Here is a 25,130-nt window from a genome sequence, read left to right as displayed (position 1 = left end):
AGCACTTCCAAAGGTAAGAGACGAATAGCCTTTTTAAAGGCTATTCTGACGTGTTAACTAGAAAAGAATGTGTTTTAGTGGTAGAATCCCTTTAAACACAGTGTCTCCAGACATGCCGCAAAGAAACATAACAGTGACTTTTCGGGTTTTCGCATCACCCCAATTGATTTTATTTCCCCATTAAATCCCGATAGATTTGGAGCCCTAAGGCGTAGGGAAATCTACTGGATTTATACATCTGATTGTCCCCTAAAGGTCTAAATGAGGCTCTAGAAGATATTACTCAGTGACCCCTCAAATTCTTTAGGTCATCCAGTAGTAATAATGTCCTGTATTTAGTTGCCCCTCTAATTAACTGTTATAATGAATCATTATAATTATTCAAATGAACTTTTATGTATTTTTCATATTTAAGATTGTTTTCCTATCTCACAATTATGATGAATTATTATTATTATGTAACCTATGTAGTTCATGATACATGTAACCCAGGAAGTGTGCATTGATATATATATATATTAGCTGGTACCCGCGACTTCGTCTGCGGTGATTGTAGAAGTGGGTAAATACAGGTTTTCGTACTGTGTATAAGGTATGGGATATGAAATGTAACTTTGTATCTTGTTTTTGCTGTAATTCTGAGAATACGTGAGACTTTTGTGTTGCAGTTAATTTGTATTTCAGCTGGTATATATACGGTGTTGGTATAAACTGTACATAGTGTCTTTGGGACAGAGGGATTTGAAGTTAATAGACCTCAATATACGACATTGTATGCTTTGTTATTTTCTGCCAGTAGTGTGCTGACATTTTTTTGTTAGTTGCCATATTCTGACAGCAGTCACTTTTTTATTTGTCTGTGTCGGGGGATGTCTTTTTTTGCCGGTCCGGGTGTAGTTTTTAGTTGTTGCATTTTCGGGAAATGCTATTGGTTTGATCACTTTTGATTGATATTTGTATGATAATGAAAATAGTGAAAAAACAGCGGTTTTGGACTTTTCAGTATGTTTGCGGCTATGGCGTTAAGCGTCCAGGCAAAATATTTGTCTAGCTTTGTAGAGCGGGCGATTTCGGACACAGGGATACCTAACATGTATGTGTGTCACAGTATTTAACTACTTTTATATGTGTTCTAGGGAAAGGGGGGGGATTTGAATTTGTAATACTTTTTATTTTGTATTTTTTTTTTTCCTTTTTTTTGTTTTGGTTTTTGCATTTATTAGACCGCCTAGTGGTATTGACATGGGTGGGCGGTGTCGCGGATTGTCAGAGCGGTGGGGGTCGGCAAACATGGCTGCTCCAGAGCGTTAAAGAGAGCCTCCTGGAGTATCATTAAGGTGAGGGGCAAAGTGGTAAAGTCTATGTATATATGATTGTGTGGGGTTAGGGGCGAGGCTGTAGAGGGCAATAGGAATTTTGTGGCTTGCTATGGTCCGAACTGTGTGAGATTGCAGAGATGGTGGTGTGAGTTTGGGTTTTGTGGGGGTCCTGGCACAAACGTATGTGCGCTATTGTGACGAAAAGTAGCCTATTGCGCAATCGGGTGTATTAACTATGTTTGTGGAAACTTTCAGCCAAATTGGTGGAGCGGGTTTTGCGTGATTGAGGAACAAACATCCAAACACAAACACACAAACTCACAAACTTTTGATATATATGTTTTACAAATGTGTTTATTTATTTAACTATTAATTTATATTTATGTATTTATATACTTGTTCATCTATTTGGTTAAACTATTGTGCACTCCTTATCAAATGGGGGTTCTTTCATTATAAGATCTGTATATAGTGGTTGACCCACTCTAGTTGCCACGCAATATGTTGGTCCTTATCATTCCTTGTGCCTGCACCTTTAACTAGAGCCTTGCAGACACATCGTCCTTACTCTCCGCGTACTCGCGGCGCCTAGCTGTATTTAAAACTGTGACAGCCGCCGGCAAGCCGCGATCCCTTAGTGCGAATGCCTGTACAGTTTGTTCCACGCATACGCACTCTCACCATCCGGACGCTGCGGCCACGAGGTCCGGAGCGGCGTGCAGGCAGCTTTTTGGCGCCTGACGTCGATTCCGGCCTTTTGAATTAGCATATGGGCCCTATTTATACACCGCAGCTAGGTAAGTGTTTCATATCAGCAAAAGGCTTTATATCAGCAAAATGCTATGCTCTTATGCTATTGGTCAGTTTTTTTTTTGGTTTATAAATCTCTTTCCTGCCTGGTTGTGCTGCCATGCAAATCCCATTGAGTGTTCTAAAGCTAACCGGTATAGTGGGTGGATTGGACATATGACTTTACTAGTTTCTTTGGAACTGAATGGACCTTTTGTATCCCCCATTTTACTTCAGTGACTATAATTATCAATTTACAATGAAATAGAATAACTATGAAAGAGTTTCTTCATGTTTTAATTTGGAATATTTGTATGTACCTTGAGTTTTGTGTTAATGAAGTAAATGTATGTGGTTGTTTTAAGATTCATCTGCACTTGAGAAATGGCATCCTGGCCCGGAACGCATCATGTTTAATAAAGTCTTTTATTGTATATGGGCGAGCGCTGGTCTTTGGCTTTTCCTTTGGAGGCTGGTCCTTTTCTTCCATGATTTGACATCCTGGTGACGGTGACCTGCAGCTGCACTCTACACACAATTGATGTTCAGTGGTTGTTGTGACAAACACAACCACACCAGGTGAGCAGTCACCTTTCTATAATATATCTCCGTATTATCAAAGTTAATACACTAGGATCGGCTCGGTGCCTCTCTTCCTTCTTCTTTTGTGTAAGTAGTGGAGTCGTCTGTGTGTGACATGTATGTAGTGGAGCCGTCTGTGTGTGACGTGTATGTAGTGGAACCGTCTATGTGGTGTATGTAGCAGAGCTGTCTGTGTGTGACATGTATGTACTGGAGCCATCTGTGTGTGACGTGCATGTAGTGGAGCCGTCTGTGTAGTGTATGTAGAAGGGCTGTCTGTGCGTGACGTGTATGTAGCGGAGCTGTCTGTGTGTGACGTGTATGTAGCGGAGCCGTCTGTGTGTGACGTGTATGTAGCGGAGCTGTCTGTGTGTGACGTGTATGTAGCAGAGCTGTCTGTGTGTGACGTGTATGTAGCGGAGCTGTCTGTGTGTGACGTGTATGTAGTGGAGCCGTCTGTGTGTGATGTATATGTAGTGGAGCCGTCTGTGTGGTGTATGTAGCAGGGCTGTCTGTGTGTGACGTGTATATAGCGGAGCTGTCTGTCTGTGACGTGTATGTAGCGGAGCCGTCTGTGTGGTGTATGTAGCAGAGCTGTCTGTGTGTGACGTGTATGTAGTGGAGCCGTCTGTGTGTGATGTGTATGTGGCAGGGCTGTCTGTGCGTGACGTGTATGTAGCGGAGCTGTCTGTGTATGACCTGTATGTAGTGGAGCCATCTGTGTGTGACGTGTATGTAGTGGAGCCGTCTGTGTGTGATGTGTATGTAGCGGAGCTGTCTGTGTGTGACGTGTATGTAATGGAGCTGTCTGTGTGGTGTATGTAGCGGAGCCATGTGTGTGTGACGTGTATGTAGTGGAGCCGTCTGTGTGGTGTATGTAGCAGAGCTGTCTGGGTGTGACGTGTATGTAGTGGAGCCGTCTGTGTGTGATGTGTATGTGGCAGGGCTGTCTGTGTGTGACGTGTATGTAGCGGAGCTGTCTGTGTGTGACCTGTATGTAGTGGAGCCATCTGTGTGGTGTATGTAGCAGGGATGTCTGTGTGTGATGTGTATGTAGCGGAGCCGTCTGTGTGTGATGTGTATGTAGTGGAGCCGTCTGTGTGTGATGTGTATGTAGCGGAGCCGTCTGTGTGTGACGTGTATGTAGTGGAGCCGTCTGTGTGGTGTATGTAGCGGAGTCGTCTGTGTGTGACGTGTATGTAGTGCAGCCATCTGTGTGTGACGTGTATGTAGTGGAGCCGTCTGTGTGGTGTATGTAGTGGAGCCGTCTGTGTGTGACATGTATGTAGTGGAGCCGTCTGTGTGGTGTATGTAACGGAGTCGTCTGTGTGTGACGTGTATGTAGGGGAGCCGTCTGTTTGTGACATGTATGTAGCAGAGCCGTCTGTGTGTGATGTTTATGTAGCGGAGCCGTCTGTGTGTGACATGTAAGTAGCGGAGCCGTCTGTGTGTGACGTGTAAGTAGCGGAGCCGTCTGTGTGTGACGTGTATGTAGCGGAGCCGTCTGTGTGTGACGTGTATGTAGCGGAGCCGTCTGTGTGTGACGTGTGTGTAGCGGAGCCGTCTGTGTGTGACGTGTGTGTAGCGGAGCCGTCTGAGTGTGACGTGTGTGTAGCGGAGCCGTCTGCGTGTGACGTGTGTGTAGCGGAGCCGCCTGCGTGTGACGTGTGTGTAGCGGAGCCGTCTGCGTGTGACGTGTGTGTAGCGGAGCCGTCTGCGTGTGACGTGTGTGTAGCGGAGCCGCCTGCGTGTGACGTGTGTGTAACGGAGCCGTCTGCGTGTGACGTGTATGTAGCGGAGCCGTCTGTGTGTGATGTGTATGGAGTCTGACCACAGTGACCATCGGGTTCTTGGAATCTCTCTTACCAAGTCCCTTCTTCCCCCGACTAAGTCTGGTGGGGTGGCCAACTCTAGGAAAAGTGTATTTGTCCCGTTCTCCAGATCTTCACCAGCACACAGTCCCGTCTCAGCTCTATGGGCAGTTCTTTCCTCCTGGTTTTTTCTCTGATATAGCTTGTCAGCTGAGACCTTACCTAGACATGGGGACAGGTTTCCAAATTATGTCCAATCATCTCCATTCTGATGAAGGCATTGAAACATTTCAAAGATGATCAAAAGAAATGGAAGTCCCCAGAGCTCAACGTCACATGTCATAGCAAAGGGTCTGAATACTTAAGTCCATTAAAAAAAAAAAAATAGTTTTCTTTTTTAATAAATTTGCAAAAATTTTGTTTTCACATTCTCATTAGATATTGAATGATGGGACTGATGGGGGGATAACGAACACTGATGAGACATTGCGGCATGTGTCACGTATATAAGATGTACAATATAACATACAGTATGAGGCTGCATTCACACGGAGTAAACGCTGGCGTTTTTTGTGTGTTTTTTGCACATAGCGCCGCGTAGCGTAGCGTTAACGCCGCGTATACGCCGCGCTATTTAGCGGTGGCGTTGCCCGGCGTTAACGCGGCGTATACGCGGCGTTAACGCGACGCTATGTGCAAAAAACACACAAAAAACGCCAGCGTTTACTCCGTGTGAATGCAGCCTTAGGGTGCATTCACACTGAGTAAACGCTAGCTTATTTTGTAGAGTAAAATTACACTTGTAAATTTTGCTATCCCATTGACTTCAATGATATTTTTTTACAAGTGTAAAAATACGCCTGTAAAAAATACGCCTGTAAAAAATACGCCTGTAAAAATACGCCTGTAAAATGTCATTGAAGTCAATGGGATAGCAAAATTTACAAGTGTAATTTTACTCTACAAAATAAGCTAGCGTTTACTCAGTGTGAATGCACCCTTACACTGACGTGGTCAGATCGAGGATCAGTCATGATGAAGATTCCCCAAGAAAAGAGAAACCAGATCGTCCAGCTCATCGATAGTGGTATCTCGGCCAAGAAAAATGCAAAACTGCATCATGTGCCCTGACAATTGGAAGAATCCAAAATTAAATCCATTCAAAAGCCAAGAAGTGGAGTCGGCTCATCACAAGGTCTATCTGTTCTGGAGCGACAAACACGGCAGTGGAGGTGGCTCGTATGTTTTATGATCGTGAAATCGCAGATGATATTGGGTTGTTTCACATCTTAAGGTGTTGGATACTTGACCCGGTTGTCTCAATGCTGAGCTACACTCACCGGCCACTTTATTAGGTACACCATGCTAGTAACGGGTTGGACCCCCTTTTGCCTTCAGAACTGCCTCAATTCTTCGTGGCATAGATACAACAAGGTGCTGGAAGCATTCCTCAGAGATTTTGCTCCATATTGACATGATGGCATCACACAGTTGCAGTCGCAGATTTGTCGGCTGCACATCCATGATGCCAATCTCCCGTTCCACCACATCCCAAAGATGCTCCTCTATTGGATTGAGATCTGGTGACTGTGGAGGCCATTGGAGTACAGTGAACTCATTGTCATGTTCAAGAAACCAGTCTGAGATGATTCCAGCTTTATGACATGGCATTGCATTATCCTGCTGAAAGTAGCCATCAGATGTTGGGTACATTGTGGTCATAAAGGGATGGACATGGTCAGCAACAATACTCAGGTAGGCTTTGCAACGATGCTCAATTGGTACCAAGGGGCCCAAAGAGTGCCAAGAAAATATTCCCCACACCATGACACCACCACCACCAGCCTGAACCGTTACCGATACAAGGCAGGATGGATCCATGCTTTCATGTTGTTGACGCCAAATTCTGACCCTACCGTCCGAATGTCGCAGCAGAAATCGAGACTCATCAGACCAGGCAACGTTTTTCCAATCTTCAATTGTCCAATTTCGATGAGCTTGTGCAAATTGTAGCCTCAGTTTCCTGTTCTTAGCTGAAAGGAGTGGCACCCGGTGTGGTCTTCTGCTGCTGTAGCCCATCTGTAGCCTCAAAGTTGGACGTACTGTGCGGCGTTCAGAGATGCTCTTCTGGCTACCTTGGTTGTAACGGGTGGCTATTTGAGTCACTGTTGCCTTTCTATCAGCTCGAACCAGTCTGGCCATTCTCCTCTGACCTCTGACATCAACAACGCATTTCCGCCCCCCACAGAACTGCCGCTCACTGGATGTTTTTTCTTTTTCGGACCATTCTCTGTAAACCCTAGAGATGGTTGTGCGTGAAAATCCCAGTAGATCAGCAGTTTCTGAAATACTCAGACCAGCCCTTCTGGCACCAACAACCATGCCACGTTCAAAGGCACTCAAATCACCTTTCTTCCCCCCCATACTGATGCTCGGTTTGAACTGCAGGAGATTGTCTTGACCATGTCTACATGCCTAAATGCACTGAGTTGCCGCCATGTGATTGGCTGATTAGGAATTAAGTGTTAACGAGCAGTTGGACAGGTGTACCTAATAAAGTGGCCGGTGAGTATATGTGAGCATCATAAAAGATGAGTTACTTCATACACTCGCGTACTATGGGTATGAAAAGGACGACGTAGTGTTCCATCACAACAACGACCTGAAGCATACATCCAGATTAGCAATGACCTGGTTCAATGACATTGACGTAAAGGTGCTGGATTGGTCGCCCCTTCCCAGACCTCAACTCATTCGAACATTTGTGGGTAGAGTTGAAGAAAAAGCTGTATTGGTTACCCAAGTGATTCGACCAGTCTGCCCCAACATTGGGAGTGTGTAGAAGAAACCTGGGATCAGATTTTGGTCTAGACATGCTTGGATCTGATGGAGAACATGCCCAGAAGGATTGAGGCGATGGTGAAAGCCAAAGGTGGATTTACAAAATCATAAAAATTTAAATTTTGATCTTTAGGAGCAAAACAGTAACAATGCAATCACATGACACAAATCTGCATAACTAATAATATGCTAAATAGGTGCAAGTCAAATTTATGAATGAAATAGCCAATATGATTGTCTATAAAATGATGGGAGTCTCACATTCCAAACTGTAGTGGATGGTGAGATCTGGAGCCTGAAAGTCACAAGTACATTGTTACCCTTCTGTTCATAGGTAGGGTTGAACGTTTGGGATCGGAAAAGATCGGATCCCGATTGGCGATCGAGCAAATTTCACTGGAAAAATGATCTGAAATCGGATTTTGAAATCTCAAGATCGGCTCAACCCCAAAAGTGACTTTTCCCGTAGAGAAGCATTGACTAGGGTTGAGCGATCAGGAAATATCGGATCACGATCGGAGATCGAGCAAATTTCATGATCGGGATCAGCTGAAAAATGATCAGAAATCGGATTTTAAAATCGATCCTGAAATCTCAAGATCGTCTCAACCCGATTCATAGGTATTTATTATTCAGAAACCTGTATTTCTTAAGCTTTGAATGTCGTTGCGCTAGGCATTAACCTGTAATATTTCAGAACTGTGATTATGTATTTGTACACAGCCATTTTGGTGGATGTCGTGATGAGTGGGGGCAGAATGTAGCAAAGATGTGTAAAAAAGAATACAAAGTATATTTCCTTTTCAGGCTAGATTCACATACATGAATTTTACAATAGAATCTGCTGCAAAAGTTCAACCTCCCATTAATTTCAATGGGAGTCAGGCGTCATTTTCCGCTAGCACAAAAGTACAGACAGGCGTCCTGCTTGGGGCTTCCTGTCCGATCATAGGAAATCTTTCTGTAGCGGGCAGAAAGATTCTCTACAAAATCCAGCATGTGAATCTATTTGTACAGTTGCATCCAAAGTCATGTGTGCAGTGTCTTACGCTAGCGGTTGATATGTAGGCCTCGTACATGGGTTTTATTTTTATGGATAACAGATGTTTTTGTTATTTATACACATTTCATATTCGTCATTTACTTCTCTACATTACTTTCCCTTTCTCTTCTACAACTTGTGACTTTACTTTGATGTAACGGCTACATTTTCCTTTTCAATCTCTCAATACTACAAGTTACTAAGAAATGTCTATTTCACTTTGTGAGTTTTTTGATGCTGAGTAAGATATGAATTGTGGGTAAAACTTTCTCCACATTCTAGACATGAAAATATTTTTCCCATGTGCGTTCTCTGATGTGCGGTTACAGACGACTTCTTCTTGAAACACTTTCCACATTCCGAACATGAATATGGCTTCTCCCCAGTGTGAATTTTGTGATGTTCAACAAGATGAGCTTTCCTTGAGAAACATTTCCCACATTCCGAGCAGGAATACGGCTTCACCCCAGTGTGAATTCTCAGATGTTTCGCAAGATCTGACTTCACGGTAAAACATTTCCCACATTCGGAACATGAATATGGCTTCTCTCCAGCGTGACGTCTTTGATGTTCAAAGAGATGCGATTTCTGGTTAAAACATTTGTCACATTCTGAACATGAGAATGGCTTCTCCCCTGTGTGAATTCTCTGATGTGTAATAAGATCTGATTTGTAAGTAAAACCTTTCCCACATTCTGAGCATGAATATGGCTTCTCTCCTATGTGAGTTCTGTGATGTGTAACAAGACCTGGTCTGTAAGTAAAACACTTCTCACATTCTGGACATGAACATGACTTCCCCTTTATGTCATGCCTTTGATGTCTAAGAAGATATGATTTCTGGTTAAAGGATTTCCCACAATCTGAACAGAAAAATGGCTTCTCTCTTGTGTGAGTTCTCTGAAGTGCAGCATCCCTTATGTATCTTTCACTTTGCTTCACAGTCTGTGATGACTCAGAAGAAAGGACGTTTATAATAGGATCAGATGATAGATCTTTCTTCTGAAGGGCTGAGGGTATATCTGGGGTAATGACGTGTTCTTCATATGGATCTTGCGTGATACCATGATCCTCTGCTTTATAATCTGTAGATATCAGATGTCCCTCTAAGCTCCTGGCACAGTCATCTGACAAGAAGAAAGCTGATTTTAGTATTTTTCTATATTTTATAACAACATTTCTACTTATCTAAAGCCCTTATTAGACAGACAGATATTTGGTACAATTGTTGGTAGCGAGCGCTCCTCGGAAGACTTGTTCCTGAATATGGCTCTGTCTAATATGGCCACCAGTTATATGACGAATGAGTGACCTGTGCTGTGCTATCGGCGAAGAGAGAAAGTACATGATGGGGAAGGGATTGCTTTAGCGATCATTCCACCTGTATTCCCTCTGCATTGGCCTGTGTAATAGGCTGGGATAGAACATACACTGATCGGTGCGTCCAACACAGTGCTAAGACATTTGTGGTAAAATAGATGAGAATTTAACAGTAGACCTCGGAGCGCGGACCAGTAGATCATGATTCTCTTGTAGTCTTTCTCATTGCTCTTCTCCTTCCCTCTTCATAGACTCCTATGGGCAATTGTGATCTGATCTCTCGGTGATAAGATATAACACAAGGTCTCTTATATTTGCTTGTACTATTGAGTTATGAAACGTTTACTGAAAGATTTGTGAACACTTAAAGGGATTCTACCATTAAAAAAAATTTTTTCTCCCTAACACGTTGGAATAACCTTAAGAAAGGCTATTCTTCTCTTACCTTTAGATGTCTACTCCGCCTCGCCGTTCGGTTAAAATCCCGTTTTCCTCCGGTATGCAAATGAGTTCTCTTGCAGCACTGGGGGCGTCCCCAATGCTGCGAGAGAACTCTCTAGCGCCGCCTCCATCTTCTTCTGGAACGGGGTCTTCACTGTGTCTTCTTCCGGGGTTGGCTTCAAAATTCTAGGCCTAGGGCAAAGCCAACTGTGCATGCTCACCAGCCACAAGAAAATGGTCGCTTACACAGTATTGTCGGCTTTGCCCTAGTCGGCTTTGCCCTAGGCCTAGAAGTTTGAAGCCAACCCCCGAAAGAAGACGCGGTGAAGACCCCGTTCCAGAACAAGATGGAGGCGGCGCTGGAAAGTTCTCTCACAGCATTTGGGACGCCACCCAGTGCTGTTTGAGCGCTGGGGCCCGCCCCCAGTGCTGCGAGAGAACTCATTTGCATACCGGTAGAAAACAGGACTTTAACCGAACGGCGGGGCGGAGAAGACATCTAAAGGTAGGAGACGAATAGCCTTTCTTAAGGCTATTCCGACGAGTTAGGGAGAAAAAAAAAGTTTTTAATGGTAGAATCCCTTTAATAGATTCGACACAAACTTGTAGCAGTCAGTGAATGAGGAGAATCAGTGACCCTTCTGTGCTTTATATAGTGGTGACTCCTCACCTGGGCGGGTCCCTGTAGGAATGTCCTCCTCACACTCCTCATCACCACTCACATAGGGCTCTTCCTTTATCGTTATAGATATAGCATTTATATCATCCAGATCGTGATCCTGATGGAAAATCTGGGAAGCAAATAATGTAAAAATCAGCAGAAGGATAAAGAAGTCACAGAGAATGTATGAAGAAAATGATCGAACAAAAGTTATCTGAGCCAAATAGATGCTGATGTCTTAGAAGCTAGACGTAGATATTAGATGGCAGGTGAATGGCAACCCCAAGACAACCCTCATACACATGTATACTCGGCCTGGCTAGACCTGCTTCAGGATATTTCAGTGGAGGAGATCAGATTCTACCAGATACATCCGGGGTTGTTTGTCTCAGGAGAAATTAAGGATCAGATTGGTAGAAATCCAACATGATGGTTCCTTATTCCAACCTGCACTCTCCATAGCCAGAAGATTGTGAGAAGATCCAGACACCATGTAATGTCTATGGTCAGCTTTATCCTCCATTTCCACCTCTCATTACACAAGTATAAAACATCTAATACTGCTGGAGAACCCAAGACTGACCACAAGGACTTCACAGCCTGTCTACACATCATAGGGAATATCTCCATCTACCTGATCATCATCCTGTGGAAGAAGAGGACTGGGACATCTCTCCGGTGTTGTCCTCTTACTGGATCTACCTGTAGGAAACACAGACAGGGACTGAATTCATTCTGTACATACAAATAATGGAAGTCCATGTGTATATAGTCATGTCTATTACCTGCTGATGTGAGGGGCTGCTGGTCCTCCATCATCACCTCCTTGTACAGATCCTTGTGTCCTTCTAAATACTCCCACTCCTCCATGGAGAAATAGACAGCGACATCCTGACACCTTATAGGAACCTGACAACACAATGATACAGTCATCACCCCGACCCCTCCAGTTACTGTATAATGTCCCAGCATTCCCAGCACTGTCACCTCTCCAGTCAGCAGCTCCAGCATCTTGTGGGTGAGTTCTAGGATCTTCTGTCCATTGATCTCCTCCTGTATCAGGGGATGAGGTGGAGGCCCCAGGATTGGGCTCAGGGTTCCTCCATATCCATCATACACAGGAGCCTGACAGCGCCCACTAGAGGTCTTCTTCACTACTGTGTAATCCTGGTTATGGGGAGACACATTAATAAATCTCACTACATACATGTCCAGAGTCCATCACCTCTCCAGTCATATCATCTGTTATTCCTATAGATAAGAATGATGTCATGATGACATCATCAGAATCTCTCACCTCTCCAGTAAGCTGGTAGATGATCTCTAGGGTGAGATTTAATAGACTTTCCGCCATCTTGTTCCTGTCTCTTTCCATCCTTGATGAGGACTATATTGATGGAGTATCGATGATCGGCCGCAGTCAGTTTTTGGCTCCTCCAGGCATTTCTTGTCTGTCAAGAGAAACCAGGAAATAAAGTTCGGTAAGGATTCGGGCAGCTCCTGAATTGGATCCGGGAGGACAGAGGCGAGAATATGATCATTTATATTTTTTGTCTGTTTTCCTCAGAAAATACCTTTAGTTGTTCGCCATATGTTACGGACGTCTGTATGTGATCGGGGGTCGTCTATTCCTGGAGATCACAAGGTGTCAGACAAGTTGTCAGGTGATCGGTCAGATATCATAGAGACGATTCTCTGCTGAATTCGATGACTTGGAGGGGAGACGACGGTTTATAGATCCGGTCAGTAGTCACCGAGAGCAGAGAAGAAATCCAGAGGATCCTCCGGGAATCGGCATCCGGAATCTTCTGTGTTGTTCTCTGATGGTCGCCCCGAACTTGCTCAGTGCACTGTATAATCCTGCCCGGACTGTGAGCGACCACCATATATATATATATACCTCCTCCTGTACTGCAACCGTGGTTACAGGACCTGTGATGATGTCACCTGTGTGGGAGGAGTCAACAAGTCACATGATTAGGCTGCACTGTTGTGTTCAGTGCTGTATGTGCTGACGGTTTGTGTCGGGGGTGTATATTGATTAGGGTGCGTGTGTATGTAAGTGCTTGTATCTGCGTGTAGTATACATGTACAACTGACAGAGTTAGGACCTGCCCTGAGTTTTACCTCCAGGCATACAACCGATACATGGACCATTTTTTAAAATTTTTACTCCCTATCTATCCGTATCCGTTTTATGTTCCCATTTACAGAGAAGCCTGAGGGCTTATTGTGTCTGGAATATATTATAGGGCTCGTTCACATCTGCGTTGTGCTCTCTGTACTGCAGGTTTCCGTTTCCTGCATAAAACAGAGCAGGAGACGGAAACCTGCAGGAGTCTTTCTCACCCATTCATTTGAATGGGTGAGAAAGCTGTCCGCCGCGAAACTGGGTTTTATAATCCGGACACAGAGTCGGACATGCAGTACTCTGTGTCCGGATTAAAAAAAACGGTTTCGCGGCGGAGAGCATAAAACGCTCACCGCCGGACCCAGTCTGTGGTTTCCGTCTTCTGGCATGCAGAAGATGGAAATCACAGAACGGAGACCCTGAACGCAGGTGTGAACCTAGAGATACTGTGTAATGTTACCTTATAATACTCTATATGATGTCCTGGGAAGCTGGAAACATTTAGAATGGGGTTGAATTTGAATTGCATTTGTGCCACACTGTCAGGGCTCCTAGGACTATACAGTGTTGGCCAAAAGTATTGGCCCCCTGCAATTCTGTCAGATAATCCTCGGTGTCCCCCAGATAATGATTACATGCACAAACTCTTTGGTAATATCTTCATTTATTTTCCTTGCAATGAAAAAACACAAAAGAGAATGAAAAAAAAGTCACATCATTGATCATTTTACACAAAACTCCAAAACTGGTGCGGACAGAAGTATTGGCGCCCTCAGCCTAATACTTGGTCGCACAACCTTTAGACACAATAACTGCGCACAACCGCTTCCGCTAACCAGCAATGAGTTTCTTACAAGGCTCTGCTGGAATCTTAGACCCTTCTTCTTTGGCAAACTGCTCGCGGTCCCCCCTGAGATGTGAAGGGGGCCTTCTCCAAACTGCCACCAAGAGACCTCTCCCCCTCCCCCACAGGTGTTCTATGGGATTCAGGGCTGGACTCATTGCTGCCACTTTACAAGTCTCCAGGGCTTTCTCTCACCACCATTTTCTAGTGCTGACCTGAAGTGTGTTTTGGGTCCTTGTCCTGCTGGAAGAGCCCTGACCTCTGAGGGAGACCCCGCTTTCTCACACTGGGCCCTACATGATGCTGCACAATGTGTTGGTCGTCTTCAGACTTCATAATGCCATGCACACGGTCAAGCAGTCCAGTGCCAGAGGCAGCAAAGCCACCCCAAACCATCAGGGACCTCCGCCATGTCTGACTGTAGGGGGCGTCTTCTTCTCTTTGAAGGCCTCTTTTTTTTCCTGTATTTATTATGCTTACTTATATAGAGCCATCATATTCTGCAGCGCTTTACAGACATTGACAGTTACTGTCCCATATAGGGCTCACAATCTAAATTCCCTATCAGTATGTCTTTGATGTGTGGGAGGAAACCGGAGTACCCAGAGGAAACCCACGCAAACACGGGGAGAACATACAAACTCCTTGCAGATGTCCTGGGCGGGATTTGAACCCAGGACTCCAGCGCTGCAAGGCTGCAGTGCTAACCACTGAGCCACCGTCCTGTAAACTCTATGTTGAGGCCTTCTCCTACTTTTGTCTCATCTGACCAGAGAACATTCTTCCAGAACGGTTTTGGATTTCTCAGGTAAGTTTTGGCAAACTCCAGCCTGGCTTCTGTCTCTGGGTAAGAAGTGGGGTCTTCCTGGGTCTCCTACCATACAGTCCCTTCTCATTCAGACGCTGACGCTGGATAGTACGGGGTGACACTGTTGTACCCTCGGACTGCAGGGCAGCTTGGACTTGTTTGGATGTTAGTCGAGGTTCTTTATCCGCCATCCGCACAATCTTGCGGTGAAATCTCTCATCAATGTTTCTTCTCCGTCCACATCTAGGGAGGTTAGCCACAGTGCCATGGGCTTTGCACTTCTTGATGACACTGCGCACGGTAGACACAGGAACATTCAGGGCTTTGGAGATGGACTTGTAGCCTTGAGATTGCTCAGGCTTCCTCACAATTTTGCTTCTCAAGTCCTCAGACAGTTCTTTGGTCTTCTTTCTTTTCTCCATGCTCAATGTGGTCACACAAGGACACAGGACAGAGGTGGAGTCAACTTTAATCCATTTCAACTGGCTGCAAGTGTGATTTAGTTATTGCCACCACCTGTTAGGTGCCTCAGGTAAGTAACAGGTGCTGTTATTGACACAAATTAGAGAAGCATCACATGATTTTTCAAACAGTGCCAATACTTTTGTCCACCCCCTTTTTTATGTTTGCTGTGGAATTATATCCAATTTGGCTTTTTGACAATTCTTTTTGTGGTTTTCCATTGAAGACAAATTAAATGAAGATAATACCAAAGAATTTGTGCTTGCAATCATAATCTGGAAGAACACGAGGATTATCTGACAGAAATGCAGGGGGGCCAATACCTTTGGCCAACACTGTATATATCTATAATACATAGTGTGTGACACTGTCAGGGCTCCTAGGACTATATATATCTATAATACATAGTGTATGTCACTGTCAGGGCTCCTAGGACTATATATATCTATAATACATAGTGTATGTCACTGTCAGGGCTCCTAGGACTATATATATCTATAATACATAGTGTATGACACTGTCAGGGCTCCTAGGACTATATATATCTATAATACATAGTGTATGACACTGTCAGGGCACCTAGGACTATATATATCTATAATACATAGTGTATGACACTGTCAGGGCTCCTAGGACTATATACAGTCCTATGAAAAAGTTTGGGCACCCCTATTAATTTTAATCATTTTTAGTTCTAAATATTTAGGTGTTTGCAGCAGCCATTTCAGTTTGATATATCTAATAACTGATGGACACAGTAATATTTCAGGATTGAAATGAGGTTTATTGTACTAACAGAGAATGTGCAATATGCAATAAACCAAAATTTGACCAGTGCAAATGTATGGGCACCTCAACAGAAAAGTGACATTAATATTTAGTAGATCCTCCTTTTGCAAAGATAACAGCCTCTAGTCGCTTCCTGTAGCTTTTAATCAGTTCCTGGATCCTGGATGAAGGTATTTTGGACTATTCCTCTTTACAAAACAATTCAAATTCAGTTAAGTTTGATGGTCGCCGAGCATGGACAGCCCGCTCTCAAATGATCTGAAAACAAAGATTGTTCAACATAGTTGTTCAGGGGAAGGATACAAACCGTTGTCTCAGAGATTTAACCTGTCAGTTTCCACTGTGAGGAACATAGTAAGGAAATGGAAGACCACAGGGACAGTTCTTGTTAAGCCCAGAAGTGGCAGGCCAAGAAAAATATCAGAAAGGCAGAGAAGAAGAATGGTGAGAAGAGTCAAGGACAATCCACAGACCACCTCCAAAGAGCTGCAGCATCATCTTGCTGCAGATGGTGTCACTGTGCATCGGTCAACAATACAGCGCACTTTGCACAAATAGAAGCTGTATGGGAGAGTGATGAGAAAGAAGCCGTTTCTGCACGTACGCCACAAATAGAGTTGCCTGAGGTATGAAAAAGCACATTTGGACAAGGCAGCTTCATTTTGGAAGAAGGTCCTGTGGACTGATGAAACAAAGATTGAGTTGTTTGGTCATACAAAAAGGCGTTATGCATGGCGTCCAAAAAAACAGCATTCCAAGAAAAACACTTGCTACCCACTGTAAAATTTGGTGGAGGTTCCATCATGCTTTGGGGCTGTGTGGCCAATGCCGGCATCGGGAATCTTGTTAAAGTTGAGGGTCGCATGGATTCCACTCAGTATCAGCAGATTCTTGAGAATACTGTACAAGAATCAGTGACGAAGTTGAAGTTACGCCGGGGATGGATATTTCAGCAAGACAATGATCCAAAACACCGCTCCAAATCCTCAGGCATTCATGCAGAGGAACAATTACAATGTTCTGGAATGGCCATCCCAGTCCCCAGACCTAAATATCATTGAACATCTGTGGGATGATTTGAAGCGGGCTGTCCATGCTCGGCGACCATCAAACTTAACTGAACTTGAATTGTTTGTCCAAAATACCTTTATCCAGGATCCAGGAACTGATTAAAAGCTACAGGAAGCGACTAGAGGCTGTTATCTTTGCAAAAGGAGGATCTACTAAATATTAATGTCACTTTTCTGTTGAGGTGCCCATACTTTTGCACCGGTCAAATTTAGGTTTAATGCATATTGCGCATTTTCTGTTAGTACAATAAACCTCATTTCAATCCTGAAATATTACTGTGTCCATCAGTTATTAGATATATCAAACTGAAATGGCTGTTGCAAACACCAAAATATTTAGAACTAAAAATGATTAAGATTAATAGGGGTGCCCAAACTTTTTCATAGGACTGTATATATATATATATATATATATATATATATATATATATATAAAAAATACATAGTGTATGACACTGTCAGGACTCCTAGGACTATATATATCTATAATACATAGTGTATGACACTGTCAGGGCTCCTAGGACTATATATATCTATAATACATAGTGTATGACACTGTCAGGACTCCTAGGACTATATATCTATAATACATAGTGTATGACACTGTCAGGACTCCTAGGACTATATATATCTATAATACATAGTGTATGACACTGTCAGGACTCCTAGGACTATATATCTATAATACATAGTGTATGACACTGTCAGGGCTATTGGATTTTTTTTAAAACATAGATAATAACATGCAAAATGAGAGACATCACCCAAAATTCTTTAAAAATAGGTTTAATATAGAAACATGATTTATGCAAATGGAGACACTTTCCCTTTAATCAGATTACACATCCCTGTTGTGACCTGATCTACAGGATGTTCTGATCCAGGATAATATAAAAATTAGACAGCAAAATAACACAAAAGGCCAAAAATTTCTCTGCTGTGTCCCAGCTCGCCAAGGAATTGACAAAGGAAGTGCATAAGGGACTAGACTTCAGATTACAGGTATATACATGCTTAAAGAAAGGCTATATGGTGCACAGGTAGAATACTACATTAAAGCCCTCTGTCCTTAACAACTCTACGCCTTTAAATTCTTGGCTTGCTGTAGATCCCACTATTAGTTCTACAGGTGTCTTAGTATCTGTGACTCCTCCGTGCTCCATATCGGTGCAGCATCTGGATTTTGTGTTTTTCGATAACATGGTTTTTGCCAATTGTAGAGTTTATTACGTTCAGCTTTTACTGCTGTCAATCTCAGTGTGGGTTTTTTGATGTTCAAGAAGATGCGAATAAACATAAAATCTTTCCCCACATTCTAGACATGAAAAAAATATTTGCATGTGAGTTCTTTGGTGGGTGGTGAGAGACGACTTCTTCTTGAAGCACTTCCCACATTCCTGACATGAATATGGCTTCTCTCCTGTGTGAATTCTTTGATGGTCAATAAGATGAGCTTTCCTTGAGAAACATTTCCCACATTCCGAACATGAAAATGGCTTCTCTCCTGTGTGAACTCTGTGATGTTTAACAAGATCTGACTTCATGATAAAACTTTCCCCGCATTCTGTACATGAAAAGGTTTTTCCCAGGTGAGTTCTTTTATGTGTCGTTAGAGAAGACTTTTGTTTAAAACACTTTCCACATTCACTACATGAGAATGGCTTCTCCCCGGAGTGAATGTTCTGATGTTCTACGAGATTTACCTTTCTTAAGAAAGATTTCCCACATTCTGGGCATGAATATGGCTTCTCCCCAGAGTGAATATTCTGATGTTGAACAAGATGTGCTTTTCTTAAGAAACTTTTTCCACATTCTGAACATGAATATGGCTTCTCTCCCGTGTGAATTCTCTGATGTTTTACAAGATCTGATTTCACGGTAAAACATTTGCCACATTCTAAACACATAAATGGTTTCTCCCCGGTGTGACGTCTTATATGTTCAATGAGATGTGCTCTCTGGTTAAAACATTTATCACATTCTGGACATGAAAATGGCTTCTCCCCTGAGTGATTTTCTTGAGGATCAATAACATCTGATCTCTGACCAGAACATTTCCCACATTCTGAACATGAACATGGCTTCCCCTCCACATTATGGCTTTGATGTTTAACAAGATGTGATTTCAAGGTAAAGCATTTCCCACATTCTTTACATGAATATGGCTTCTCCCCTGTGTGAATTTGCTGATGTCTCACAAGATGTGATTTTTGGCTAAAACTTTTTCCACATTCCGAACATGAAAATGGCTTCTCTCCTGTGTGATGTCTTTGATGCTTTGTGAGATTCGATTTTAAAGCAAAGCACTTCCCACAATCGGAACATGTAAATGGCTTCTCCCCTGTGTGAATTCTCCAATGTCTCACAATATGTGACTTCTGAGTGAAACATTTTCCGCATTCTGGACATGAGTATGGCTTCTCTCCTGTGTGAGTTTTTTGATGGTCCAAAAGACTTGATCTCTGGGCAAAACATTTCCCACATTCTGAACAAGCAAATGTCTGTTTGATAGAATCACATGATAACTGTGTCTTCTGCAGGTATGAGGCTGTATTTGTGGTAATGACATGTTCTTCATATGGATCTTCTGTTTTAATATCTCTAGATATCAGATGTCTTTCTGAGCTCCCGATACAGTCATCTGACAAGAAGAAATTATTTTTTTTAAAATAACATAACCTTAAAATACCAACCATAAAATTCTATGTTTTCATGCATATTGTAAGTCAATTAATAACTAAGACATTTCTCTGTATTTTTCTAGGCTATTGGTAGAATCTGATTCTGGTCTATTCTATTCTGGTCTCAGGGTCCTAGTGCTCTACTGTTGTTTGTATTAGACTCATAAGATTCATTTAGCAAATATTCACAAGGTATAGATGCCGGTTTTGTTTCGAACTGGAAGTGCTGTAATTAAGGTCTGGGGTCTCTTCTGAGTATGTAATTGGAGGCCCGGGATGGTGCAGAAACATAATAAACACTGATGCTCAACTTGCCTCCTCCTCTGCTCCCTCAGAATATGCTTTGTTCATCTACTGGCCTTCTGATTGACACCACAGGCCCCGGGGAACTGCTGAGGCCTGTGTTTGGGCCTCAGTCGTCAAGTGGGATGTGGTGATGTCACGATCCTTTAACACGAACATCATGACGTTAGCACATTTCGTGTGATCCCTGAAGCCCAATCACAGTTCTCAGTGTCCATCTGGGTCTGAGACATCATCCAGGAGACTGGAAGATGACCAAAGAAGCCCAGAAAAGAGTTCAGGAGTGGTGAAGGACAGCGAGTATCAGTGTTTAATGTGTTTCAACCAAGATGGATTTAGCTGAGAATTCAGAGTTTAGGAAGGGGTAGAAATGAAAAGAATCCTGATATATGGAGAAAGAAGCATTTTTCTCTGATACCAATAAATATATCATAAATGGGTAGCACATTGTAATAATTTGTGACTCCTCACCTGGGCGGTTCCCTGTAGGAATGTCCTCCTCACACTCCTCATCACCACTCACATAGGGCTCTTCCTTTATTGTTACAGTGATAACATTAATACCATCCAGATCTTTGTGCTGATGGAAAATCTGGAAAAAAAAAATATTGTAAAAGTCACCAACAAATGGGAAAGTCAGACCTGATCGCAGAAGTGAGAAATAGATGCAGGTCTGTGAGAAGCCGGATAAATATATTAGATGGCGGCTCAATGACACCGCCCATGTATATAACCATATAATACTGCTGGATACAACAAGACTGACCACAAGGACTTCACAGCCGTCTACACATCATAGGGAATATCTCCATCTACCTGATCATCATCCTGTGGAAGAAGAGGACTGGGACATCTCTCCGGTGTTGTCCTCTCATTGGATCTACCTGTAGGAAACACAGACAGGGACTGAATTCATTCTGTACATACAAATAATGGAAGTCCATGTGTATATAGTCATGTCTATTACCTGCTGATGTGAGGGGCTGCTGGTCCTCCATCATCACCTCCTTGTACAGATCCTTGTGTCCTTCTAAATACTCCCACTCCTCCATGGAGAAATAGACAGCGACATCCTGACACCTCATAGGAACCTGACAACACAATGATACAGTCATCACCCCGACCCCTCCAGTTACTGTATAATGTCCCAGCATTCCCAGCAGTGTCACCTCTCCAGTCAGCAGCTCCAGCATCTTGTAGGTGAGTTCTAGGATCTTCTGTCCATTGATCTCCTCCTGTATCAGGGGGTGAGGTGGAGGCCCTGGGAATGGGCTCAGGGTTCCTCCATATCCATCATACACAGGAGCCTGACAGCGCCCACTACAGGTCTTCTTCACTACTGTGTAATCCTGGTTATGGGGAGACACATTAATAAATCTCACTACATACATGTCCAGAGTCCATCACCTCTCCAGTCATATCATCTGTTATTACTATAGATAAGAATGATGTCATGATGACATCATCAGAATCTCTCACCTCTCCAGTAAGCTGGTAGATGATCTCTAGGGTGAGATTTAATAGACTTTCCGCCATCTTGTTTCTGTCTCTTTCCATCCTTGATGGATCAATCAGGAATATTCTGTTATATAGAAGATACTGAGAGGATTCTATATTGTAGGAACCTGAATGGAGAGAAGATGAGACAATGTAATCACTACATGGAATCCCATGGAATAAATAGAATAATACAATAACTGGAGACATTGCAGTGTAGATAATTTATTGTCTCAGTTTTTGTATGGATTGGCTACAGGTAGTCGCTGACTATGTATTTATGACATGATTATGCGAGTCATGTGGCAAAATTAAAAATTGGAAAGGGGGAGTAGGTAGGGTGTCCAATTTATTATGAGACAGGTATAGGCAGGACTTTCAAGTGCTCAGTAAAAAAAACCTCACGACAACACTGCTAGTACTTGTACGCCCTCAGACAGGTGCACACTTCGCTGTCCTGTGCAGTATGTCCTGGCATCAGGACGTGGCCAGATAATCTGATCTATGCGGGTTCTGGTTGTCCCACCTCCACTGCTTGGAAAGTTATGATCAATCCTTTGGATAGATCATGGGTTTCAAAAACCACCAGGGGCCAGAAAACTCTTAAAGTCTTGTAGCTAACATTTCTGAGCCACTTTGACAGGCTGACGCTACATTCACATCTGCATCGGTCGCCGTTTGGAGAGGAAACTGACAAGAGATATAATAAATATGTCCGGCTGAAACATCCCCAACCCGTTCTGCGCACATTAGCACATTCTGGTGAGCGAGATGCACAATGGGGGTTGTAGCGCATATTCCATGCAAGAGTGCACCATAATACGGTAGCATCCCTCTACACCAGTTCATACTGTCTCCATCTTCTGCCCTCTCTCTGGCTCACCTGCATACAAGCTGACAGTTTAGTCCTCATCACTGTTGTTCTCCATTAGGCCCCATGCACACTGGGCAATCCAGACAATAAAATCCATTTTGTACACAGTTAGGACTCCTTATACGATGGCGATCTATGATGGTGGGGCTCCCTGCCTCCTCCCGGATCCACTGTCCCATAATGTACATAGTGCAGACGGTGGAGTGACAAGGAGGCAGCGACTTCCAGCCTTATAGATCACGGTCATGGGAGAAGTCCCGTCTCCTGACTCGCCTGTGGTTGTCAGAAGCTGCTAATGGACATATGGATTGGATTTTCTAGTCCGGATCGCACTGTGTGGATGTGACCTACGTGGAAGCTTCGGAGCTACAATCCTGATATAAAGGATTCTCCTTTCCAAGCATCTCGCACCACCGTGGTCATGAAGAATTCAGTTTTATGATGCGACAATGAATATAAATATGCACAAACCTTGTCCAGCAGAGCAATGCGGAGGCCGTGTGGCTGTTCTGTGCGTACAGGACCTGTGGTGACATCACCATCATGTATGGGAGGAGCCAAAGGGTCACATGATGAGATGCTGCTGTTATAGCTTCACCTACTCAGGACACGGTAAATCCTAGTGAGATAAAGGACCTTTAATCAATCACATGGCCATGTTATTTATCATTATTTAGCTTACTTGTATATCGCCATCATATTCTGCAGCGCTGTACACACGTTGTCACATATAGGACTCAATCTACATTCAGGATGTCTTTAGAGTGCGAGAGAAAACCACAGGAAATGCCGGGAGAATGTACAAACTCCTTACAGATGTCCTTAAGTGGGCTCGAACCCAGGACTCCAAAGCATCAAGACTAACCACTGAGCCCCGGCCTTACAGGCATCTCTGCTCCACTTAGATTTGGTTTTTACGCTCCACTTTTCAAAACTTTTTTATTTTTCCATTCACAGAGTCATGTGAATCCTTTTTGGGACAAGATGAACTTCCTATTGGTTCCTATCTAAAATTTCATTCGAAGTACTGGGAAGCTGGTAAAATAAATAAATAAATCATTAACCTCTTAAAGGGGTTGTCCAGGCATTAACCCAATGTATGAAAAAAGATAAGAAAAAACGTTCAGCTCACCCACTAGTTGATTTCAAACATCGGCTTCACGTTGATAATTGCTCGGGGTGCACGGCAGCACACTCTATTCCAAGGGTGTAATGTGTCCACAATAAACAAAATCGATATCTCCGGCAGCTCTCCGATAATATAAAATATAACTTTTAATCAAAAAAACATCATAAAAATTGATGTCAATGCAAGAAAAAGAAAGATAAACCCCCTAAAAACCGCAGACGCGTTGCGGAACCATCGTTCCTTCCTCAGTGCGTATTCTGAATAGAAATGACTTGAGTCTATATAGGTTACTGACACGTCAAGGTTTCCGGTTCTTAGAGTGATTTGGAACCACCCTAGTCACTAATGAAACACCTGGACTTCAGCTCGCATACTTGTTCAAAGAAGTCAATAGAAACCTTCTCCCACTATACAATTCTAAAACATGTTATACAATCTTGTTATAAGGTGTAGAGAGATATAGAAATGTTCAACCTTATATCGATATCACAAAAAAAAAAAAAAAATAAATGCTTAGACTTAACCAAAGGTGTCCATGATCTTTAACCAAAGGGTAAGTATGGATTAATTCACACTACATATTGCGTTTCTCCATACGTTTTTAGTAAGATTTCTTACAACATAGTCTCCATGATCAACAGTTAAACCCACAGCTATCCCTATCGGCAGCATAAGATACTGCCGCCAATATTACTTTCCTCTCAATCTCCTACTATAAAAAAAAATAAAAATAATTATTTTTTTTTCTTTTTCTTTCTTTCTTTCTTTCTTTCTTTCTTTCTTTCTTTCTTTCTTTCTTTCTTTCTTTCTTTCTTTCTTTCTTTCTTTTTCCCCTTTCCTTTCTTTCCTTCTTCCATATATATATATATATATATATATATATATATATATATAATATCGCTAATTTCACTAATAGAACAGCTAATTCTAAACTTCTATCTATTTAGGGTTGTCACATGTTCAAAAATGGCCACATATTAACTGTCTAATTCCAAATTCTAAACAACATTATAAATGTGACATTTCATTATGTGGAAAGAGAGGATAGTCCATGAAAATGTCGGGTCACATGATGTTAAATGGCCAATAGACATTAGGACACACCTCCTCTGACCAACACCCATATTGCAACCCTTTCTTACTAGGATGTATGTGTGATCATTCATAAAACCTGAGCGCTTGTCCGTAGGAGTATCAAGTCAGGTGATGTTAAATAGCCAATAAGCATTAGGACACACCTCCTCTGGCCGACACCTACATAAAAACCTTCTCCTACTAGAATGTGCGTACGGCCATTCATAAAAATGTCAAGACTTTATTAACTCGGGCATTCGGGTCACATGACCTAAATTAGCCAATGGATAGTCACGGCTAACCATTATGTCATTCATGCAGGAGTTGAAATCTATTTAACTCAACCCCGTGGATTACATAGTTCAAATTAGCCAGCAAAACGACGGTAATCAATATTATTTAATATATGTAAGTAAGGTCTGCTTTTTTTTTAAAAGTAGATTGTCAGCCCCACATACAGATATATATACATACATACATACATAGAGCTCACAATGTACATTTTCCCTATCAGTATGTCTTTTTTGGAATATGGGATGGAAATCCATGCAAACACGGGGAGAACATACAAACTACAGGCAGATGGTTTTTTTGCCCTTCGTGGGATTTGAGCACCAGGACTCCAGCGCTACAAGGCTGCAGTGCTAACCACTGAGCCACCA

The 25,130-nt window shown here is 42.8% G+C and overlaps 2 protein-coding genes across 2 annotated transcripts in view; both read right to left on the bottom strand.

Annotated features, from left to right (window-relative positions):
• LOC142192512 (uncharacterized) overlaps window positions 1-12,746 on the bottom strand; it is a 207,719-nt gene extending 194,973 nt beyond the window's left edge. The window contains exons 1-4 of the mRNA XM_075262424.1: window positions 12,381-12,746; window positions 12,104-12,257; window positions 11,794-11,973; window positions 11,592-11,715 (exon numbers count right to left, since the gene is read on the bottom strand). Coding sequence (XP_075118525.1) covers window positions 11,592-11,715; window positions 11,794-11,973; window positions 12,104-12,181 — 382 coding nt within the window. The 5' untranslated portion in view covers window positions 12,182-12,257; window positions 12,381-12,746. The remainder of the gene's footprint in view (window positions 1-11,591; window positions 11,716-11,793; window positions 11,974-12,103; window positions 12,258-12,380) is intronic.
• Window positions 12,747-17,756: 5,010 nt separating this feature from the next.
• LOC142190064 (uncharacterized) lies at window positions 17,757-21,499 on the bottom strand. The gene is made up of 6 exons (XM_075262269.1): window positions 21,374-21,499; window positions 21,064-21,243; window positions 20,862-20,974; window positions 20,711-20,778; window positions 20,366-20,486; window positions 17,757-19,551 (listed from the first exon to the last, which is right to left on the bottom strand). Exons 3-6 carry the CDS (start codon window positions 20,944-20,946, stop codon window positions 18,143-18,145), a joined length of 1,683 nt encoding a protein of 560 aa, XP_075118370.1. The 5' UTR covers window positions 20,947-20,974; window positions 21,064-21,243; window positions 21,374-21,499; the 3' UTR covers window positions 17,757-18,142.
• Between the last annotated feature and the right edge of the window lie 3,631 nt (window positions 21,500-25,130).

This window comes from Leptodactylus fuscus, chromosome 1 (assembly GCF_031893055.1).
Source record: "Leptodactylus fuscus isolate aLepFus1 chromosome 1, aLepFus1.hap2, whole genome shotgun sequence".
In the NCBI taxonomy this organism is placed as follows: domain Eukaryota; kingdom Metazoa; phylum Chordata; class Amphibia; order Anura; family Leptodactylidae; genus Leptodactylus; species Leptodactylus fuscus.
Note: the sequence above shows the minus strand (reverse complement) of the source record. Positions and strands in the feature narration are given on the sequence as shown.

Excerpts from the sequence above, each read along its gene's own strand:
- LOC142190064 (XM_075262269.1), bottom strand. The coding sequence starts at position 20,946 with ATGGAGGAGTGGGAGTATTTAGAAGGACACAAGGATCTGTACAAGGAG. Across the intron at positions 20,487-20,710 it reads TTCCACAGGATGATGATCAG|ATTTTCCATCAGCACAAAGA; the intron begins GTAGATGGAGAT and ends TTTTTTTTCCAG. Across the intron at positions 19,552-20,365 it reads TCCTACAGGGAACCGCCCAG|ATGACTGTATCGGGAGCTCA; the intron begins GTGAGGAGTCAC and ends TCTTCTTGTCAG.